General features: G+C 55.7%; 2 protein-coding genes across 2 annotated transcripts in view; both read left to right on the forward strand.

The window, feature by feature from the left end:
• Positions 1-477, forward strand: part of STARD10 (StAR related lipid transfer domain containing 10) — a 34,206-nt gene extending 33,729 nt beyond the window's left edge. Inside the window, exon 10 of the mRNA XM_063094881.1 lies at positions 54-477. Coding sequence (XP_062950951.1) covers positions 54-299 — 246 coding nt within the window. The 3' untranslated portion in view covers positions 300-477. The remainder of the gene's footprint in view (positions 1-53) is intronic.
• Positions 478-2,488: 2,011 nt separating this feature from the next.
• Positions 2,489-17,222, forward strand: part of ARAP1 (ArfGAP with RhoGAP domain, ankyrin repeat and PH domain 1) — a 58,407-nt gene continuing 43,673 nt past the window's right edge. Inside the window, exon 1 of the mRNA XM_063093762.1 lies at positions 2,489-2,580. The gene's annotated coding sequence lies outside the window, so the exon portion shown is untranslated. The remainder of the gene's footprint in view (positions 2,581-17,222) is intronic.

Consider the following 17,222-nt stretch of genomic DNA (forward strand, 5'->3'; position numbering starts at 1 on the left):
GAAGACCTCCCGCTCCCAGCCACCCACTGAGCCGGCTGGGCGGCGGCCCGCAGGCCATGAAGAAGATGTACAAGGCGTGCGTCAAGTACCCCGAGTGGAAGCAGAAGCACCAGCCTCACTTCAAGCCCTGGCTGCACCCGGAGCAGAGCCCACTGCCGAGCCTGGCGCTGTCGGAGCTGTCAGTGCAGCACGCGGACTCGCTGGAGAACATCGACGAGAGCGCGGTGGCAGAGAGTCGGGAGGAGCGCGTGAGCGGCGCGGGCGGCGAGGGCAGCGACGACGATACCTCGCTCACCTGAGCGCCGCACAGCGCCTTTGCAAGGACCGAGACGGGCCCTGGGCCGAGCCCCGGGCAGCGGATCCTCCCGCACATTCTCCCCTCCCCCACCCCGGCGCCTCTTGGGGGCACTGGGCTCGGGCCCAGGCGGCGCTGCTGCCTGGCTGGACACAGCCCCAATAAATGATCCCACAGCCTCAGCCGGCTCATCACTGTGCCTGTTTCCCACCTGTCCAGGGGCACTACCGCCACCCTGGTCCCCTGGCCCTACAGTTAATTTTGTTGATGTTATTAGAGGCCTGGCCTTTGATCCCCAGAGAAATGAGGCATCTCCCCATTTCCCCATATGTAGCTGGGGGAAGGGTGTCACCCCCTCCTCCTGTCCATCATCTGTTTCCATTCTCCCTGTCCATTTATTAGTCACTCTTCATCCATCCACCTGTCCTTGCTGCACGTTCATTTTGTCTCTCACACCAGTCTGTTTGGTTACCTTTCACTGCTCTAAGGGAAAGAGCAGGCCTTGCCAGAGGCCCTGGGTCAGGGGTCAGAGGGCAATGTTCTACTTTATAACCTTTGGCCCAAGGCTCCTTGGGTCCAACCTATGGATTGGGGGTCTGACACTCTCCCGTCAACACAGAAGGGATGGGGAGGGATCCGTGGTTCTTAAGCCACTGGGCTATGGGCCTCAGAGCTGAGGTTGGGGTAGCATGTCCTGGAGACGTGGGTTCGGGGGAGCAGGTGAGAGTCATCAAACTCCACTGCAGTAGAGGGACCAGGCTCTGTGATTTGGGCCCTCCCTAGGTCACTTTGAAGACCTCAGGACTGTGTTAGAAATGATGGACTCCTAGACCCCTATCCCCTTGCCAGTAGTCAGATGCCAGCTCCTTGCCCCGTCCTCCACCTGATGCTCTGAGGGCTAGAGGGATGCCTGGGCCTCCCCTTTTCTCTAAGGGCCCCATGTCCCACCTACTGCCCAAGGGACACCCCCACTGCCAGGTCCAGAGGAGGGCCCTGTGCTCTGCTCTCCCCAGTGTGTCTGTCCGCCTATGAACTTGGGGCCCGGGAGTTCTCCGTGAGGTCTGGGTCTGTTCTCCCCTCCCAGAAATCTTGCCTTAACCCTACCAGCAGAAGACAAAGTCTACTCAGAGTCAACTCTTTCCCAGAGGGACTGAGTGAATAGCCAGTGGGGGGGTGGGGGGGAGACTCTATAACTCACCAAGACAGCTTCCAGTCCCAGCTTTTCCCAATATTGGCTTGTAATTTTGGGCTAGTCCTGGAACTTCTTGGACACTCATTTCCTAATCCATAACCTAGGATGATAATTTTTGCCTTCAAACAGAGTATAAGAATTGGTAAAGGGAATAAATTGCCCTGCACTGGGCCTGGCATGTAGTAAATGCTCAAATTAATGACACTTTCCTTTTCTCAGGGTAAACCCTTATGCCCACTCTGGTGAGAGCTGTTTTTCTAAATATCCCCATTGTGCATATGGGGAAATAGAAACCCAGGAAAGTTAAAGTCTCTGGCTTGGCTAACTCCAGAGGTGCCCTAGGCACAGGACCTAGAAATGCCTGCCAAGCACGGGGCCCTCATTTGTGTATGTGCTGGGAGGATGGGTGAGAATCTCCCGTTCTCTAGGCCAGTGAACGTGTCTGGGTGCTGGAGCTGCAGCCTTCAGATGAGGGATCCTTGGGAGCTGTGACGGTGGGACTCTTCCCCACCACTCTGCCTCTGGGGGATGTGACCCAGGGAGAGAAGTGGGATACACTTGAAGACTGGTAGAAGGACTTCCAGGACGAGGTGGTCAGGCACCACGGTTGTCAGGCCTCCAACCGCCCCCTATCAGCCTGGCGGTGTGGCCCCCTCAGGTGTGTTTATGTCTGTGTGTGGGTGTGTGTAGTTTAGCCCTCCGGGGGGCAGACTCAACAGAAGAGGGAAGAGGGGTGGTCAGAGGCAGGGAGACTCAAGGAGAGATGGGGACACAGCGGGCGGAGTGGGGAGGGTAGACCTGAGACAGGAGGACTTGCAAGTGCAAGAGGGGCAGAGAGAGACACTCAGATCGACCGGTGGGCAGGCGGGTCACGCCAGCGGACTCAAGGACAGCGACTAGGCGGGGGGGGGGGGAGGGGGGGGGGAGCGGCGCCGGGAGGGGGCGGGTCCCTGCCCTTTCCCCGCCCTCCCCTCCGGGGCGTCACGTGTGGCCGGCGGAAGCACTGGCGGGGTGGGCGCGCCGGGCCAGCCGCGAGTTGTTGGCTGCGGCGGCGGGACGCCGGGTCCCCGCGTGAAGTCTTCGCTCAAAACAGGTCAGTGCGGCTGCCAGGGCCTCCCCGTCCGCAGCCCCCTCGCCAGGTGTGTTCTGCAGTTTTCCCATTCCACAGAAGGGAACGCCGAGGCCGCGCGGCGACTCCGCGCCCGGCGCCTGCTTTCCTGAGTCATCTTATCTGTTCTGCCTGGTGGTGGGGTTGCCTTTTGAGGAAGAGCGGTCGGGCCAGAGAGTTGGGAGGAGGATGAGCTGGCAGGACACGGGGCTTCCAGCCCTTAGACCTTCGGCATGCAGTCTCTCAGGCTCCGGAGCCGGCCCGCCCTCTGGCGCCTTGGTTTTCCCGTCTGTGAAATGAAAGCTCCCACCGTGTCGACCACTGAGACCCTTACAGTTCTGCAGATCCGTATGACCCTGTGCTCTGGACCTGGGGTTGCAGTGACTGTGCAGGCTACTTCCGTTCTCTGCACCTGAATTCCTCACCAGTAAATGGGGGCATGGCCTCCCAAGAGCCCCTACCTGACCCAGTTGGAAAAACAAGGTGTGTTCAGTGAATGGGGTCAAGCTGGGAGTGGGTGGTTGGGACTGCAGAGAGCAGGTTGTTTGGAGTGCAGTCTGGGGAGCATGGGGTAGTGTTTGGTGCGGGGAAACTGGTCAGGAGCCATCACAGTATGGCCTCTGCCATATGCACTCCCTTCCCCCAAATCCCATGTCATCAGGAGCCTTCCCTGATCCCCAGACTAGGTGGTAGTGGTGGAGGGGACTTCAGGCCAGACGTATGGAGATACTCAGGGAAGGATTTGACTGCATGCTGGGGCCCAAGGTACCAGACTGAGGTTCTCATGGTGCCTGTCCTTGGAAATCAGAAAGCACCCAGGCTGGGGGAGACCATCCAGCAAAATCATTACAGGATAGAAGGAGCCCAGCGGAGCCTCAAAGACAGGTTACAGACAGGTGCGGTCCCAGGGAGGAGATGACTGGAATGGGCTTTGGCATTTAAGTGGCAGGCAACACAAGGATAGGGGAATAGCTTGTGGAGAAGCAGGAACTTGGATGGTGTGTTTAAGGAATGGGGAGATGGGTGTGGGTGGCAGGGGTGGCAGGGGCAGGGGTGTAGAGAGAACTCATCCTTATGTACATGGCTGGTTGAGGATTGTCTAGACCCTGGCCTGGGGACCCCGCATCCCCACTAGCTGCTTGCTCACTGGAGTAGGGTAGGAGAGGGGTGTCCCAGGCAGAGTACTGATGACTGGTGTGGTGGAGGTGAGCAGAGGTCACCAGGACACTGATTGCCTCCAGGCTTCATTTGGTCACTCAGGCCTCCCCACTGGGCCCCAGCCTTACCCCCACCCCCCCACCCCCACCTCCTGGGCTCCAGCCATGCTTCTCCATACATCAAGCAGGTTGCTTGTCCTCCCTGCCACCCTCCAGAGGTTTTGTTCCCTTCCAAATCCCTAAGCCCTTTGGGACTTTGGGTTTCAGATGTGGGCTGCTTATTGCACTCTTCTTCCTGCCCAGCCTTTCAGTCCTGGTAATGACACAGCTTAAGAAGGGTCTCCTTGGAGCTCTGTGGGGAGGAGGCCTGCAGAGCCATGGGGCTGACTGGGACCTGGGCCCAGAGTTCCTGTGCAGCCACCAACCACTATGTGACTCTGCAAGTCCCCAAACTCCTCAGAGCCTCCATTTCCTCATCTGCAGGATAGGGCGATAAGCCCTGGACTCATGCCCCAGAGAGAAACTGTGCTGGGGCAAGAATCAGGCCTGTCTGAATCTAAATCCTGCCCCAGCACTGAGCATTTAAATGAAGGGAGAACCTAGGGGAAGGGATCAGTTGAGATGTGTGGGGGCCCCAGAATACTGGGAGCTAGTGGTGGACCAGGCCTAGAGCATCAGCTGAAGGGAAGGGAGTCCTCCCCACTCTCTGGGGCCCTCTCCTATTCCCACTACACTCTCCCTTGGCTGAGCTCAAAGACAGCCGCCAATGCCCAAACAAGTGGCCTCTGTTCCCAAGGGAGGGGGAGGGGAGGCAAGCCCTGGGCTCCAGGCCCGTCTGTCCAGCACTGACCCTGGCCCCCCGCCCCTCGCTCTGGGTCTTAACCCTTGGAGTCCTGGACTGGGCCCTGGGCTGCTTGACGGCTGGTTCCCCTTGCCCACCAGCCATCCCCTCCACCTGCTTCAGGCTCCCAAGGGTTCTTTCTGTCATATCAGGAGGGGATACAGTAGGACATCAGTTGGAAATGGGAAAAGAAGGAAGGAGGGAACAAGGGTGGGGGAGAGGCTGAAACAGATATGGCCATGGAACTTAGAGAACACTTGTCCCAGAAGCTTCTTTCACAGATAGGGATACTGAGGCCAAGGGCCAGAGATCAGGCCAGGATCACACAGGGAGCCCTGGTGGGGGTCAGGACCAACTCCGACTCCTAGTCTGACCCCTCTTGGGGAAAGGAAAGGGGAGTACCTGCCATGTGCTGGACACTGCACATTCGTTACTTTTTTTATTTAACTTCACATCCTTGCGTGAGACAGTGACCACCCTCCAGTATCAAAGAGGAAGAAACAGGCTCAGAGAGAGCTGAGTAGTGACATCGAGAATGACAATGTCAGAAAACATGCCTATAGCACTGTTGTAGACACTATTATGTATGTTAATCAGTTTAATCCTGCCAACAACCCTAGAAGTTAGGCACCGTTCTACAGATAAAGAAACTGAGGCACAGAGAGGTTAAGTAACTTGCCTAAGATTACAGTGCATAAGTGGTGGAGGCAGGATCAGGACCCATGTGTTCTTTGCCTCCTTTGGCCTGATTTCCCCTCCCTCAGCCTGATCTCACCCCTTGAGCTGGGTACAGGGTCTGGCTCAGTGAGGGGCTTTCTCCTGGGTGGTGGCCAAGGCAGCCTTGAGCAGAGTGTGACCCCAGCCAAGTAGACCTGGCCTCCCACCAAGAGCAGAGAATAGTCCTTCAGACCGCTCCTCTCATTCCCTCTTCTGGTCTCAGTAAACTAGACTCAGCCCCTCCACAGCCTGTGCAGAGGGGTGTTTCATGGTTCATGGAGGGGTTCTGCACTAAGGGTGGCCATGCCAGTGTTCTGAACAGCATATGGTTATGGGGGGCTCACAGACATCCCCCTCCAATGTGCACCCCCCACAAAGCTCATGGCCTGCTACTGACTCAATACTGGTGTCCCCAGTTCTGATCAGAGAAGACATCTTGTCCACCTACCCCCACTCCTGGCCAGGCCCCCAGACCTGTACATTCCAACCAGGACTCTGGAGGGGATAGTGTCAGGTCAAAGAGACAGATGACCCCAGATGTCAGGGACGGTGCTGGGGGGCAGTGCAATGGTTTGTCTTTCGCATGGCCTTCTTGTGGAATGTCTCTCTTTCTCTCTCATTCTTTGGGCCACAGTTCAGAAGAGAAAGCCTGCCCCATAATCAGGACATCTGTCCTAGACCATTGGGATGGTCAGAGTGTCTGGGAGGGGATGTGGAGTTAACTGACCAGTTCAATTATTATTATTTAATAGTAAATTATTAGTTAATAGTAGTAATAATACTACCAGTAGCTATTGTTTCTTGGAAGCTTACTATGTGCCAGGCAGTGTGCTAAGCACTTTATGCACTGATTTCATTTAATTCTCAACAATAGTCTTATGAGGTAGGCACTGTTTCCATTTTACAGATGAGGAAACCAAGGTCCAGAGATTTAACCTGGGATACTGCAAGGGTATCCTGCTTGCAGACTGGACTAATTGCTATCAGGTTCTGAGCTCCTGGGCCCAGTCCTAGGCTGAGCACCTCCTGGTGATCTGGTTTCTGCTCTCATCCTGTGCTGTCCACCCTGGCTTTTGTTTAACACAATGGTTCTCCCAAACCCATTTTGCTGATGAGGAGACTGTGGTCAGTAGAAGGTAAGTGACTTGCCTGGGGTCTTTCAGCCGAGGAAAGAAAGAGCTGAGACTGGAATTCAGCCAGGGGGCTCTGAGTCCTGTGCTCCACCTCCCTGGCGGAGCCCTGGTCAGGGCCTCCTGAAGCCTTGAGCTTCCTTCAAACACCGCCCACCCAACCTTGTCGCAGGGTCCAAACTTTTTTTCCCAACCAAACCAGAACCCTGATTCTTCTTTGGGTGTCTGGTGTCTGCTACATCAGGTTGTCAGTGGCTAAACAAACCTGGAAACATGGTGCCAGAGCTAAGTGGGCAAGATGCAGACACCACCTGTGGTCATGTGTGCGGTGCTCAGGCCAGAGGGGTGCAGAGGAGGATTCAGGGGTCAGACAATCTTCCCTGGGGAGATGTGGCAAAATCTTCCTCCATGTCATTATCTTCACCATTGTGAGGGCAAGGGTAAAGGCAAGGGGGCGGGAGGGGAGGGTTGGACCTGGACCTCTTGCTGCCATTCAGGATGGGGACCAGGGGCCACACATGCACAGGGGCCCTGGGGGTGCCTGGCCCATCCCCACCTTTTTTTGCCAGGCTGGTGCTGGGATGGGTTAGCCCCCAGGGCAGGGGAGTAGTAGCAGGGCTGAGCTGCCACTGCATATCGGCCTCCCTGGTGCCTGCATCTCCCCTGCTAGTCTCCCTCTGTCCTAGAAGGCACTGCTCTGCCCTGGACATCCTCTTCTCTTTTCCCCTCCCCCCACCATAATGCCAGGGGACACGGGTCTACCTAGAGTCAGGCCTGGAGTCAGGAACCTGGCCTCTAGCAGAGTGAGAGGCCTTTGGCTGGTCACTTATCTTCAGTGGACCCAGCTTCCCTGGAGCTTTAGGCAGGGGCAGAAAGAAGCAGCTCCTGGGACCTCCCAGGCTCACCTGCCCCTAGGTGTGGACTGGGCAGGTGAAAGGTGAAGGGGGCCAGAGGTGGGGGGAGCAAGGGCTTTCCCACCCCTTTCCACTCCCTCCCTCTCCTCACATTGGGCAGCAAGGATTTTAAGACTCTGAGTATGAGATTCTAGGTATCAGAAAATCAAGGATTCTAGGGTTTTATGTTCCTGTGATTCCCAGCTTCCGAATTTCTGAAATTCTAGGTTCAGAAGCCTGCAAAGCCTAGAGTTGGGTTGGGTCACCCCCTAGTTGAGGCTGAGCCCTGTGCCACACTGCAGCCAGGCTGGCGTCAGGCAGATGAGGCCTGGAGAGTTTCTCAGAGCTGCTAGGTGGGTCAGAGGCCCAGCTGGCCTGCAGGCTCTGTGTGCCTTCTGCACCCAGCTGTCTCCCTTTCAAGAAATCTGAGAACCAGGCTCTGAGGACTAGATGGTAGCAGAAGAGGCAGTCATCTTGGCAGTAGGGAGAGACAGGGGCCAGGCCCCCTCTGCATTCACTGGTAGTAGTGAGGCTATCCCTGTAGACACCAAGGCAGGGTTGAGGGGAAGCTCAGGGAGGGCTGGTGGCTGGCGGGGTCACAGAGCAAGGTCAGAGTCACACTGCTGGGCACCCAGATCAGCAAAGAACATGGCTCAGCAGACCCATGTCAAACCTTGAAGGATCAGAGCTAGGCTCAGGGGTCCCTACAGAGAGTGGTGGGCAGAGACTTGAGTCAGGGAGCTCCAGGGGAGGCACTGCCCCACCTTAGGGTGCAGAAGGCTGGGCCTTGGCTGAGGGCCTTGGAGTATTTCACAATGCCCCCCCCCCCCCCCCCCCCCGCTCTTTCCAGTAATCATCTGGGCCTGTGGGCACAGCACCTGCACTCAAAGGGCCCTAGGCATAGGAGCAGGAGCTGCCTTTTGGGGAAGGAGGCCTGTTCCCTGCAGAGAGGTGTCCTTCTCCTGGAAGACTCCCTGGCTAGGTGAGCTCCTTGCCAGGCCTTGCTTCCCAGCCCCTTCCTGTGCCACATCCCTCTGGTGGGAGACTGTACAAGTATGGTCAGCATTTGACGTCCTAGTGGGTTGGGGTAGGAGGGGCCTGGCTCCGCATTTCTTGATGTGTGAGCTGGGTGAGGCTGCCACCCACTTGAGCCTTGGTCTCTCGGTCTCTTTAGTGGGGACCTTCATCCAGGCAGGCTGCTGTGTGAGTTTGCGACTAAAATGCACCAGTTTGTTTCCAAAGGCTGCCCCATGCCTGGTGGGGAGAAAAGAACCCACCCTCCCTGGAGCAGAGCTAGGAAGTTACACTTTTCCTGATGACAATAGAACAGCTTTGAGGCAGTGTTTGGTGAAGGGGTGTCAAAATCTTGGCTAAAGGCATACCTCTCCCCATCAGACTGGGGCATTCCTCCTCCTTCTGTCTCTTTCTCTGCTCTAAAGATGGATATGCTAAGCCTAGGGAGTCTGGAGATCCAGGGAGCGCTTAGTGGTTCTGTTCCAGTTTCTGTTCCAGGGATATGAACTGGGACACTCATCTGCCACTCCTGCCTCTGGCCTGAAAACCCACATTTCTCAGTGCAAAGCTGGCTTAATCCACTTAGAGGTGTGGGGGTTGCTCCAGTATCTCTAAGGTCACCTGAGGGGACACCCCGCACCCCCAGTTCTTCCAAGGAATAGACTACTGGAGAGGACAGAGCTCAGGCTGGGGGACCAAGGCGTGGGTCCTGGTCCTGACCTGCTGTGTGGCCCTGGCTAGGTTCTTGACCCTCTCTGGGACTCACTTTCCCTTCTGGAAATGGGGAGGATTGGATTAGGTGGTTCCTAAAGGAGGCAAGGGGTTGTGGAGTGTTGGGAGAAGGTAGGGCTGGGTGCTGCCAGGCAGGAGGGTAGAGCTGTGGGTGGGCACTAGGTGGAATGGGAAGTACCTGGCACTGGGAGGCTGGAGGCTGGGCTCTAGGCACACTTTGGCCACCGACTTACAGTGTGACCACTGGCAAGTCATCACTTGCCTGGCTACTCACTCTCCTGTATAAGATTGGGAAATGTTCATTCAATCAATAGATATTCACTGTGTGCCCTGTTTGGGATATAGGAGAATTAGACCCTGGTCCTGCCTTGAGAGAGCACCCATCCAGGGCTGGGGGCAAGAAAGAGTGCATGTGACAGACACAGTTACAGATGGTGACATCTGGCATGATCAGTGCTGTGACCGTGGGAGTCGGAGACTGCTTCCTTGAGCAGGTGACACTTGTGTTTGAAGGGTGAGGTAGAGAAAGATGTTCTGGGCAGAGGGAACAGTTAAGCGAAGGCCTGGCTGTGGACTGCTGGTGTTGGGGAACGGAGTGGAGGAAATGAGACCCAAGAGAAGCGCAAGGGGCAGGAGCCCGTGGGTGGAGGCCCTCTGAGCCCCAATGGGTGATGGGAGCCACGGCAGGGGTAGGCAGGTTGGAGAGACAGCACCTGCCTCGGGGGTGGTGTTTGGCCTCAGAGGCTCCTGGAAGTCTGGGGTGGTTCTGACCTGCTCTGGGGAGCAGTTGAACAGTGGGCAGCGGGATGCAGTCTGAGAGTCAGCACTTCCCCTGTGTGGGTGAGGGCGCCCCCAGCAGTGTTTATCTGGCTTGCCCAGCAGGAAGTAGTGGGACAGCCTCATAGGTTGAAAGAAGGGGCAGGCCCAGCCACAGAGGATGCCAGGGAGCCTCAGAGTCAAATCTTGGACTCCTAGAACTCCGGCCTATACCTTGACACCCTCCTCACCCAATGACCACTCTCCCTGCCCATCTTGCCAGGCAGGACCCTGTCCTGAGCCTCCTGGGGAGGGTGAGCTGGGTCAGACCCTGACAGAAGGCCTCCTGGGCCAACCTTCTGTAGACCTTCCACCTGCTTCCCGCCTCTGTGTGTGTGCCAGCCTCTGCCAGTGCCACAGTGGCTCGGGAGACTTCCTGGGGAAGGGGTAAAGGCAGAGGAGGAGGGGGACTGGCTGGGAGTACTGGCAGATGACACATACTGAGTGCCTGCTGCAAGCCAGGCCTTTGTAGACTTTTAGTCACACGTTTCACAGATATTTATTGAGCATTTCCTGGACACTGTTCTAGCCTCTGGGGATACAGCTGTAAATAAGACAGGTCTGTGCCTCCCAGTTGAGGAGACTGATGTTAACAAATAAGTATATAATACAGTGTCTGGTAGAGGTAAGTGGGATGCTGAAAAATGAAACAGGGTTAGGAGGTAGAGACTGACGGGGGTGCTTTTTTAGATAGGGTGGTCAGGGAAGGAAGGCCTTACATTTGAGCAGGTGTCTGAAAAAATGTCATGCAGATGTCTGGGCAAGAGCATTTCAGGCAGAGGCAGTTCAAGGGCCCAGCCCTGAGGCGGGAGCACACGGGGTATGTCCAGGTAACAGCTAGGAGGCGGGGGGTAGCAGGGACATCACGCAGGCTTGGTAGCCCGTGTGCTGGCTTTGGCTTTCATTCTGAGGGAAGCGGGAAGTCACTGAGGAGTGAGAATTGGTCAGATTTGGGATCTGTTTTGAAGGCATATATTAATTCCTCCTAAGCCTGCAAGGTGGAACTATCATAATCCCATTATACAGATGAGGAAACTGAGGCATAGAGAAGTTATGTGAATTCTCAAGTCTCACGGCAGGAGGAAGCCCTGTCTGCTGCCTGTTTGTCACTGTGTGCTCCATTCCCCAACCACCCTGTTGCCCTCCATGGCTTCCTGTTGTCTGGACAGTAAGGATGAGTGTCCTAGCATGGCCTTCAAGGCCCTTCTCAGCCTACACTCAGCCTCCGTCTCCCTCTCCCGTTTGTCCCTGTGCTATCCCCTCTGAAGAGATGGAGTGGAGGAAGGCGCCCAGACAGCCCTTGGTTCAGTGTGGCTGAACCACTGGCTCCTGTGTGACGTTGAGCAAGTTATTTAGACTCTCTGAGGCTCAGTTTCCTCATTGTAAAGTAAAGTGGGCTAAAACCACCTGCTTTCTAGACTGCTGTGGGAATTTTATGTGGCAATACATATAATACGTTCAGTGCAGTGCCTGGTTGATGGTAAGCACTCCATAAGCACGACCTTTCATTGCCCTGCTGGAGAAGGGGCTGGAGAGGGGAGGCCAAGTCAGGGAGTTTTTCCTGTCTGTTGTCTGGTTATATGGTGGGGGAGGCTGAGGTCACACATCAAATTGGAGGCCAAAGCCTGTGGGGCTGGTCCTCTTGTCTCCCTGTCTCCCTTCACGCCCGAGCCCCTACCCCGCCCGTGTGGTTATCTCCACCCCACCAGCGCAGGCAGCTTCCCCTTTTAGGTGACAGGGACTCGCTTATCTTCTGGCTTCTTCATTCCAGGGGCCATTTAGGGAGAGGGCAGGTCTGGGCCCCTGTTCCCCTGGTCTACTAGTTCTGGGGCTTGGAGGAGCCCACCAAGTCCCTCCTCCTCAGTGGGAAGGAGCTTTAGGTTCCTGGTCAACTCAGAGAGGAGCCAAGCAGCCTTCTTTCCCCTCATCCATCAGGGCCAGTGCTGGCCCTCAGCACCTCAAGGTGTGGCAAGGGTCCTGGCAGTGTGAGCGTCTGTGACTCTGGTTCTGTCCACTCCTGCTTGCCTGTGATTTTGTGGTCAGTCCTGTGCACCCCCACCCTCCTGTGATCAGCCCCGTCTCTTCCTGTTTCTGCCTCTTTTACAGTGTTCAGAACCCCCCTCGTGCTCCCTCATGGGGGCAGTGTCACACAGGAGGATCCTTCTGGAGTCATCAGGTGGCCTCCGCCTTGACCAGCATGGTGCCCTTTGTGGGGGGAGGTGCCACGAGAATTCCCCAGCCCCAGCAGGGGCCCAGGCCAGAGCCCGTTCATGCTCCTGGTGGAGAGTACCAGGTCTCCACAGGTGTGGTACTGGTTGGGTCACCCTCAGGGTGGGAAGGGCCTGAGCTGAGCCCTGGAGGGTGAGGGGTTGGGGGAGTAGGGAAGGGTGGATTTGGGTTAGGGCCATGGAGGGTTAGGCTTAGTGTCAGAAGCTCTGCCTTGAATCAGGTTAGCCCAGTGGCTTGTGGGGAGCGGAGGAAAGCAGGGGCCAGGGCGAGGGCCAGGCATCCAGGCAAGCTGAGAGGCCTGGGATGAATGAATGGTGCAGTGAGGATGGAGGGGAGGGGTGTGTCAAAAACCTGGTCATGAGGAAGGAGTTGGGGAGAGAGGGAGGGGGTGGTCACAAGTGACCCATTTGGGGATGGGGGTACATGGTGGGGCCGGAGGGGGATAATATGTGATAGACTTTTTGACAAGGCCTAAAACTAAACCATTTAATGTTTGGCTTCATTTGCTTGCAAGTGAGCTAGTTCAGACATTCACACATTCCATACCTCACCCCCACCTGACCCTCTTCTGGGGTGGGGTTTGAGCATGAGGGGGGCCCTTGGGGGAGTTTTTGAGGATGCTGGGTGGGATCAGGGCTAGGGCGGGTCAGATGCTGTCTAGAGGACATCTGGTGGGGGGGTGGGGGTGAGAGCCAGGAGAGGGAGGGCTGAAACCCAGCCTGGCCTCTGCTTGCTGGGCTGCATGCCCTGATATGGGGCTTCTGGGGCGGGGAGGCATCTTTTTCTAATTTGCTTAAAGGCCCTGCCTAGGTTGGAGACAGCTCTTCCTTCCTGAAGAAGGGAAGCTGGTGAGTTGGTGTGGAGTGGGGAGTGTGTGGTGCCTGGTGTGCTCCAGGAGGAGAGCCCCAGGAGACAGTGGGGTGTCTGGTCAGGAGCTCTGCAGGGGGGACACGGCTGAAGGTGGGATGTGGTAGTCATTGGTGTCTGGGGTAACTTAGAACCTCAGGATGCTGAGGGGCATCTAGATTAGAGCCTGACTGCAAGCTCAACACCAAGGGCCCCTCTGGTCAGGACCTACCTTGGGGCCAGACACAGGAAGTGGCTGCCTAAGGCAGCAGAGGAGTGAGCAGAAGTCTGTCCTCTAGTATATGCATATGGTGATGTGTCACAGTCTTCTGGGTGCCAGGCTCCATGAGGCAGGGACTGGCAGCTCCAGTTTGTGGAGGGGAAACTGAGGCTCAGAATGTGATGTGACTTGTCTAGGGTTTCAGGCAAGAAGTGGTGGAGCCAGGACTGGAACGCAGACTTGCCTTACATCTTGGGTTGGGGAGTGGCTCAGGCCTGAAGCCCTTAGGTAGCTGAGGCAGCTCGTCATTCACCCTGGTGCTGGTCCCCGTCTTGGTCTTCACTGCCCTCAAGGGCTGCTCCGCATCAGCTTCCAGCACTCCAGGGACCCCAGAAGACGGGCCACCCCACAGATGGGATGGGGCAGGAATCTTGTGGTGCTAGGGATAGTTGAAGGGCAGAGATACGAGGCTGGGGTAGGGCAGAAGACCCCAGTATGCCTTCTTGGGATTGGTACGCAGTGGCTGCCAGTCTCTGAGAGACGGAAAATAGGCTTCTTGGCCCAGGATTCAGCCAGCTGCACCCCCTTCCTCCCACCAGGGCTGCACCTGCTGCCCTGCTTGCTGGGGCTGGAGGGGCTGGCTTCTGCACGGGGGCGGAGGCCACCGGACGCAACTTCTGCACACTCCGGGCTGGGAACCCAGCCCCCAGCTAGTTCCTCATATCTACGGGAAGTGTCTCCAAGGCTTCTTGCCCGAGTTAGCAGAGTCCTGAGAAGCCCAGGAGGGCAGCAGCAGAAGACCCTGCCCAGAGGTATCACCTGGTAGTTGGATTGGGGAAAGGGGAGGGGTAGGAGTATTGGGTTCTTGGGTGTCTGGGGCTGGTGTGCACAGTGGACTTGTTAGGAAGAGTGAGGACCGAAGGCTGTATGTGGTGGGGAGTGGCAGATCTGTTGTGTGGCTGCTGGGTGGGGTGGGAGGAGTGGCCTTGAGGTAGCGTGAGGTGTGCATTTGTGGTATGGGTGGGGTCTGTAGCCCTGGGCCTGGCCGAAGCTGGCTATGTGTGTTCTTGGTTCCCATGTGGGGAGCTTCGAGGGGCTTCCTGAGGTCTGAATGAAGGGTTCCCTGCCCTGCCTGCCTGTGCTGGGAGACCTAGCCCTGGCACAGGAGGTGGGGCTGTTCAGGGGCCCAGGAGGTTGGGGGTGGACTCCTGGGCCTGCCCTCCCCTCCTGCTCCCTGCAGGGCTGTGTCTTTCCTTGAACCCATAGCAGAGCTCTGTACAGAGGGGGAGCTAAGGGTGCAGTCAGGGAAGGCGTCCTGGCAAGGAGGATTCCAGGCCCAGGGCTGTCTCACTCATGCAAATCAGAATGCAAAGGAGGCCTGGGAGGCCTCCAGAGAGGGCCACATGGGTCAGCAGGCTCTGCAGGTTACTGGGGCGAGTCACCAAACCTCTCTGAGTGTTCTCTGTTCCTGCCCCACTGAAATCCCCCATGTCCAGCTTTGCCAGGTCCGTTCCTGTCCCTGGGCCCTGCACACTCAGTTCCCTTTGCCTGGAATGGCTTCCTTCCTTCTTCCACTGCCAACCTCCTGCTTATCCTCCAAGGCCCAGGTCCCCTCTGGAAGCCTCCCTGACTCTACCCAGCAGAGGCAGTCATATCCTCTGAAGGCTTCATGGGCTCTAGCAATTGATTTGGGTAAGTTTCCACCTCACATAGCTTCCGTGAAATGGGGTAAAAATCCCAGGCCTTGGGGTTGTTATGAGGATGAGTGAGATGAAGGAGGAAACCTGGCAGGGCCTGGGCACATGGGGGCCACTTAGGGAATGAAGAAAGCCAGAGCATGCCTGTCCTTGGCTAGGGCTCTGGGTCATCTTGCTGGCTGGTGAAACTGGTGTCACTAGTCAGTAACGGGTAGGGATGTCATGAGGGAGTTGTGGGGCGGGGATGGAGAGCGGGTAGTGAGGTCTAAACTCTGCCCTTGGGGTTGAAATGCTAGTTAGAGGACAGAAGGGCAAAAGCTTTGGCTCTAGCAAGAGGGACTCAAGGCTGGCAAGGATTAGGGATTCCAGACGACCCTTACTTGCTTCTGGACTGGGATGGAGTCCTCTTGTGAGCCCAGGCAGGTCCTGGGCTCCACTGTGGAAGACTTGGAGACAAAAAGGGGTTCAGACTCTGAGTACACCCCAGGCTACATTGGGAATTGGATGGAGTTGGATCCTTACAAAAGGAGCAACCAGAGAGCTTAGCTGTGTGGCTTGGCCTAAGAGGCCTGGGAGCCTGAGGGGGCAGTCAAGGAAGACTTTCTGCAGGCAGCAGCCTGGAGCCAGTACCTGAAGGAGGGAGGGTGTGGTTTATCCACTCATTGTCAGCAGACAATTTTTCGGGCTCCCGTAGGCGTGGTGCCTGGTGTGAGAAGTGATGTCGAGGAAGTCGTGGATAGGGGCTTGGGGTAGGTCACTGACAACTTGGGCAAGTCACTTCCTCCCTGTGGGTGTTTATTTCTTCATCTGTAAACGTCAGACCTGGACCAGGTTGAATGACAGGCGAGGAGCACTTGGGGGTACGCGGAAGCGTGGAAAAGCTTTGAGCAGGGGTGGGAGTGTGGTCGGCACAGCAAGGAGATACTGGAGGGAGATGGGAGAAATGTAGGTAGGATGGAGTGGTGGGGACATGGAAGCCGGACTGGGCCCTTGGGGTGGCGGGAGGGGAACCCCGCAACTTGTGGCTGTGCTGTTGAAACAGGATGACACTCTATTCTGCTGGCTCCCTGCTCCCTGAGGGTGAGGACTCTGATGTGTCATAGCAACCAAAGGGTTTAAACCTCCAAACCAGGGTTGGGATTAGGGAAAAGCAAGTGAGGCAGTCACCTCTGCTGCAAAATTTTAGGGGGCACCAAAAGCTCAGTAATCAAGATATATAATATTTTAGTGCCATTAAAAAAAAATCAAAATTAATGCAAAAAAAATTCATGATGAGCAAAATACAAAATATCGACATTTTAAATAAAGAGCAGACCAGTATTCTTTTTTGGCCTCAGGCTCCAGTATGGCTTAGCAGGGCACCACTCCACACCTCTTTTTTCAAGGGGCTGCCTCCTCCAGAAAGCCTCCCCTGACCCCAGCCTGGTGAGGGCCCCCTGGGCTGTTTTGCTGGCTGATGATGTCTGATCCCCTCCAGCTTGAGGTTCCTGGAGGGCAAGTCCAGTTCTGAGGTCTGGTTCATGCTTCCAGTGTCTTGAACAGGGTTCTCTCAAAGAGGTCCAGTATCTCTGACCTTGGCTGAGGCTTTTAGTGCAGGGATAGGAACTTTAGAGAGGCCTGGTAGGGGGCCAAGCTGTTCTCAGGGAGGGAAGTGGTTTCCTTTTCTCAGACCTGGTTATTCCTGTAGGGTGGCTGGGACCACCATCAGTCCATCTGTTAAACGCTTAGCAGGGTGTCTAGCCTATAGCAGGAGCTCAATTTGGGTTTACTATCACTTTTGAGAGGCAGTAAGCAGAGTCATTAAGGGTCAAGAGTTGCTCTGTCCAATAGAAATACAGTCTGAGCCACAAATGCAATTTTCTAGTAGTCACATTAAAAACAGATGAAATTAATTTTAATAATGTATTTTATCCAAATATCCGCAATAGTATCATCTCATCATGTAACCAGTAGGAAAAAATTATTGAGATATTTTGCATTCTTTTTTGTCTGCAAAATCCAGTGTTCAAAATTCAGCACGCCTCATTTTGGGGGCCATATTTCAAGTGTTCAGTAGTCTTATGCGGCTACTGCTGGCTACTGTATTGGACAGAGCAAGTATAGACTATATTCAGACGGTCCCTTCCTACCTGTGTGACTTTGAGTAAGTTACTTAACCTCCCTGTACCTAAGTCTCTTCATCTTAAGATAGGGATAACAATTGTATTAGTCCATTTTTGTTGCTTATAACAAAATACACGGAACTGGGTGATTTATAAAGAAAATGAAATTTATTGCTTACAGTTTCTGAGCCTGGGAAGTCCAAAGTCCATCTGGTGGTGGTGACAGTGACCCA

Source organism: Cynocephalus volans, chromosome 4 (genome assembly GCF_027409185.1).
Source record: "Cynocephalus volans isolate mCynVol1 chromosome 4, mCynVol1.pri, whole genome shotgun sequence".
Lineage (NCBI taxonomy): Eukaryota > Metazoa > Chordata > Mammalia > Dermoptera > Cynocephalidae > Cynocephalus > Cynocephalus volans.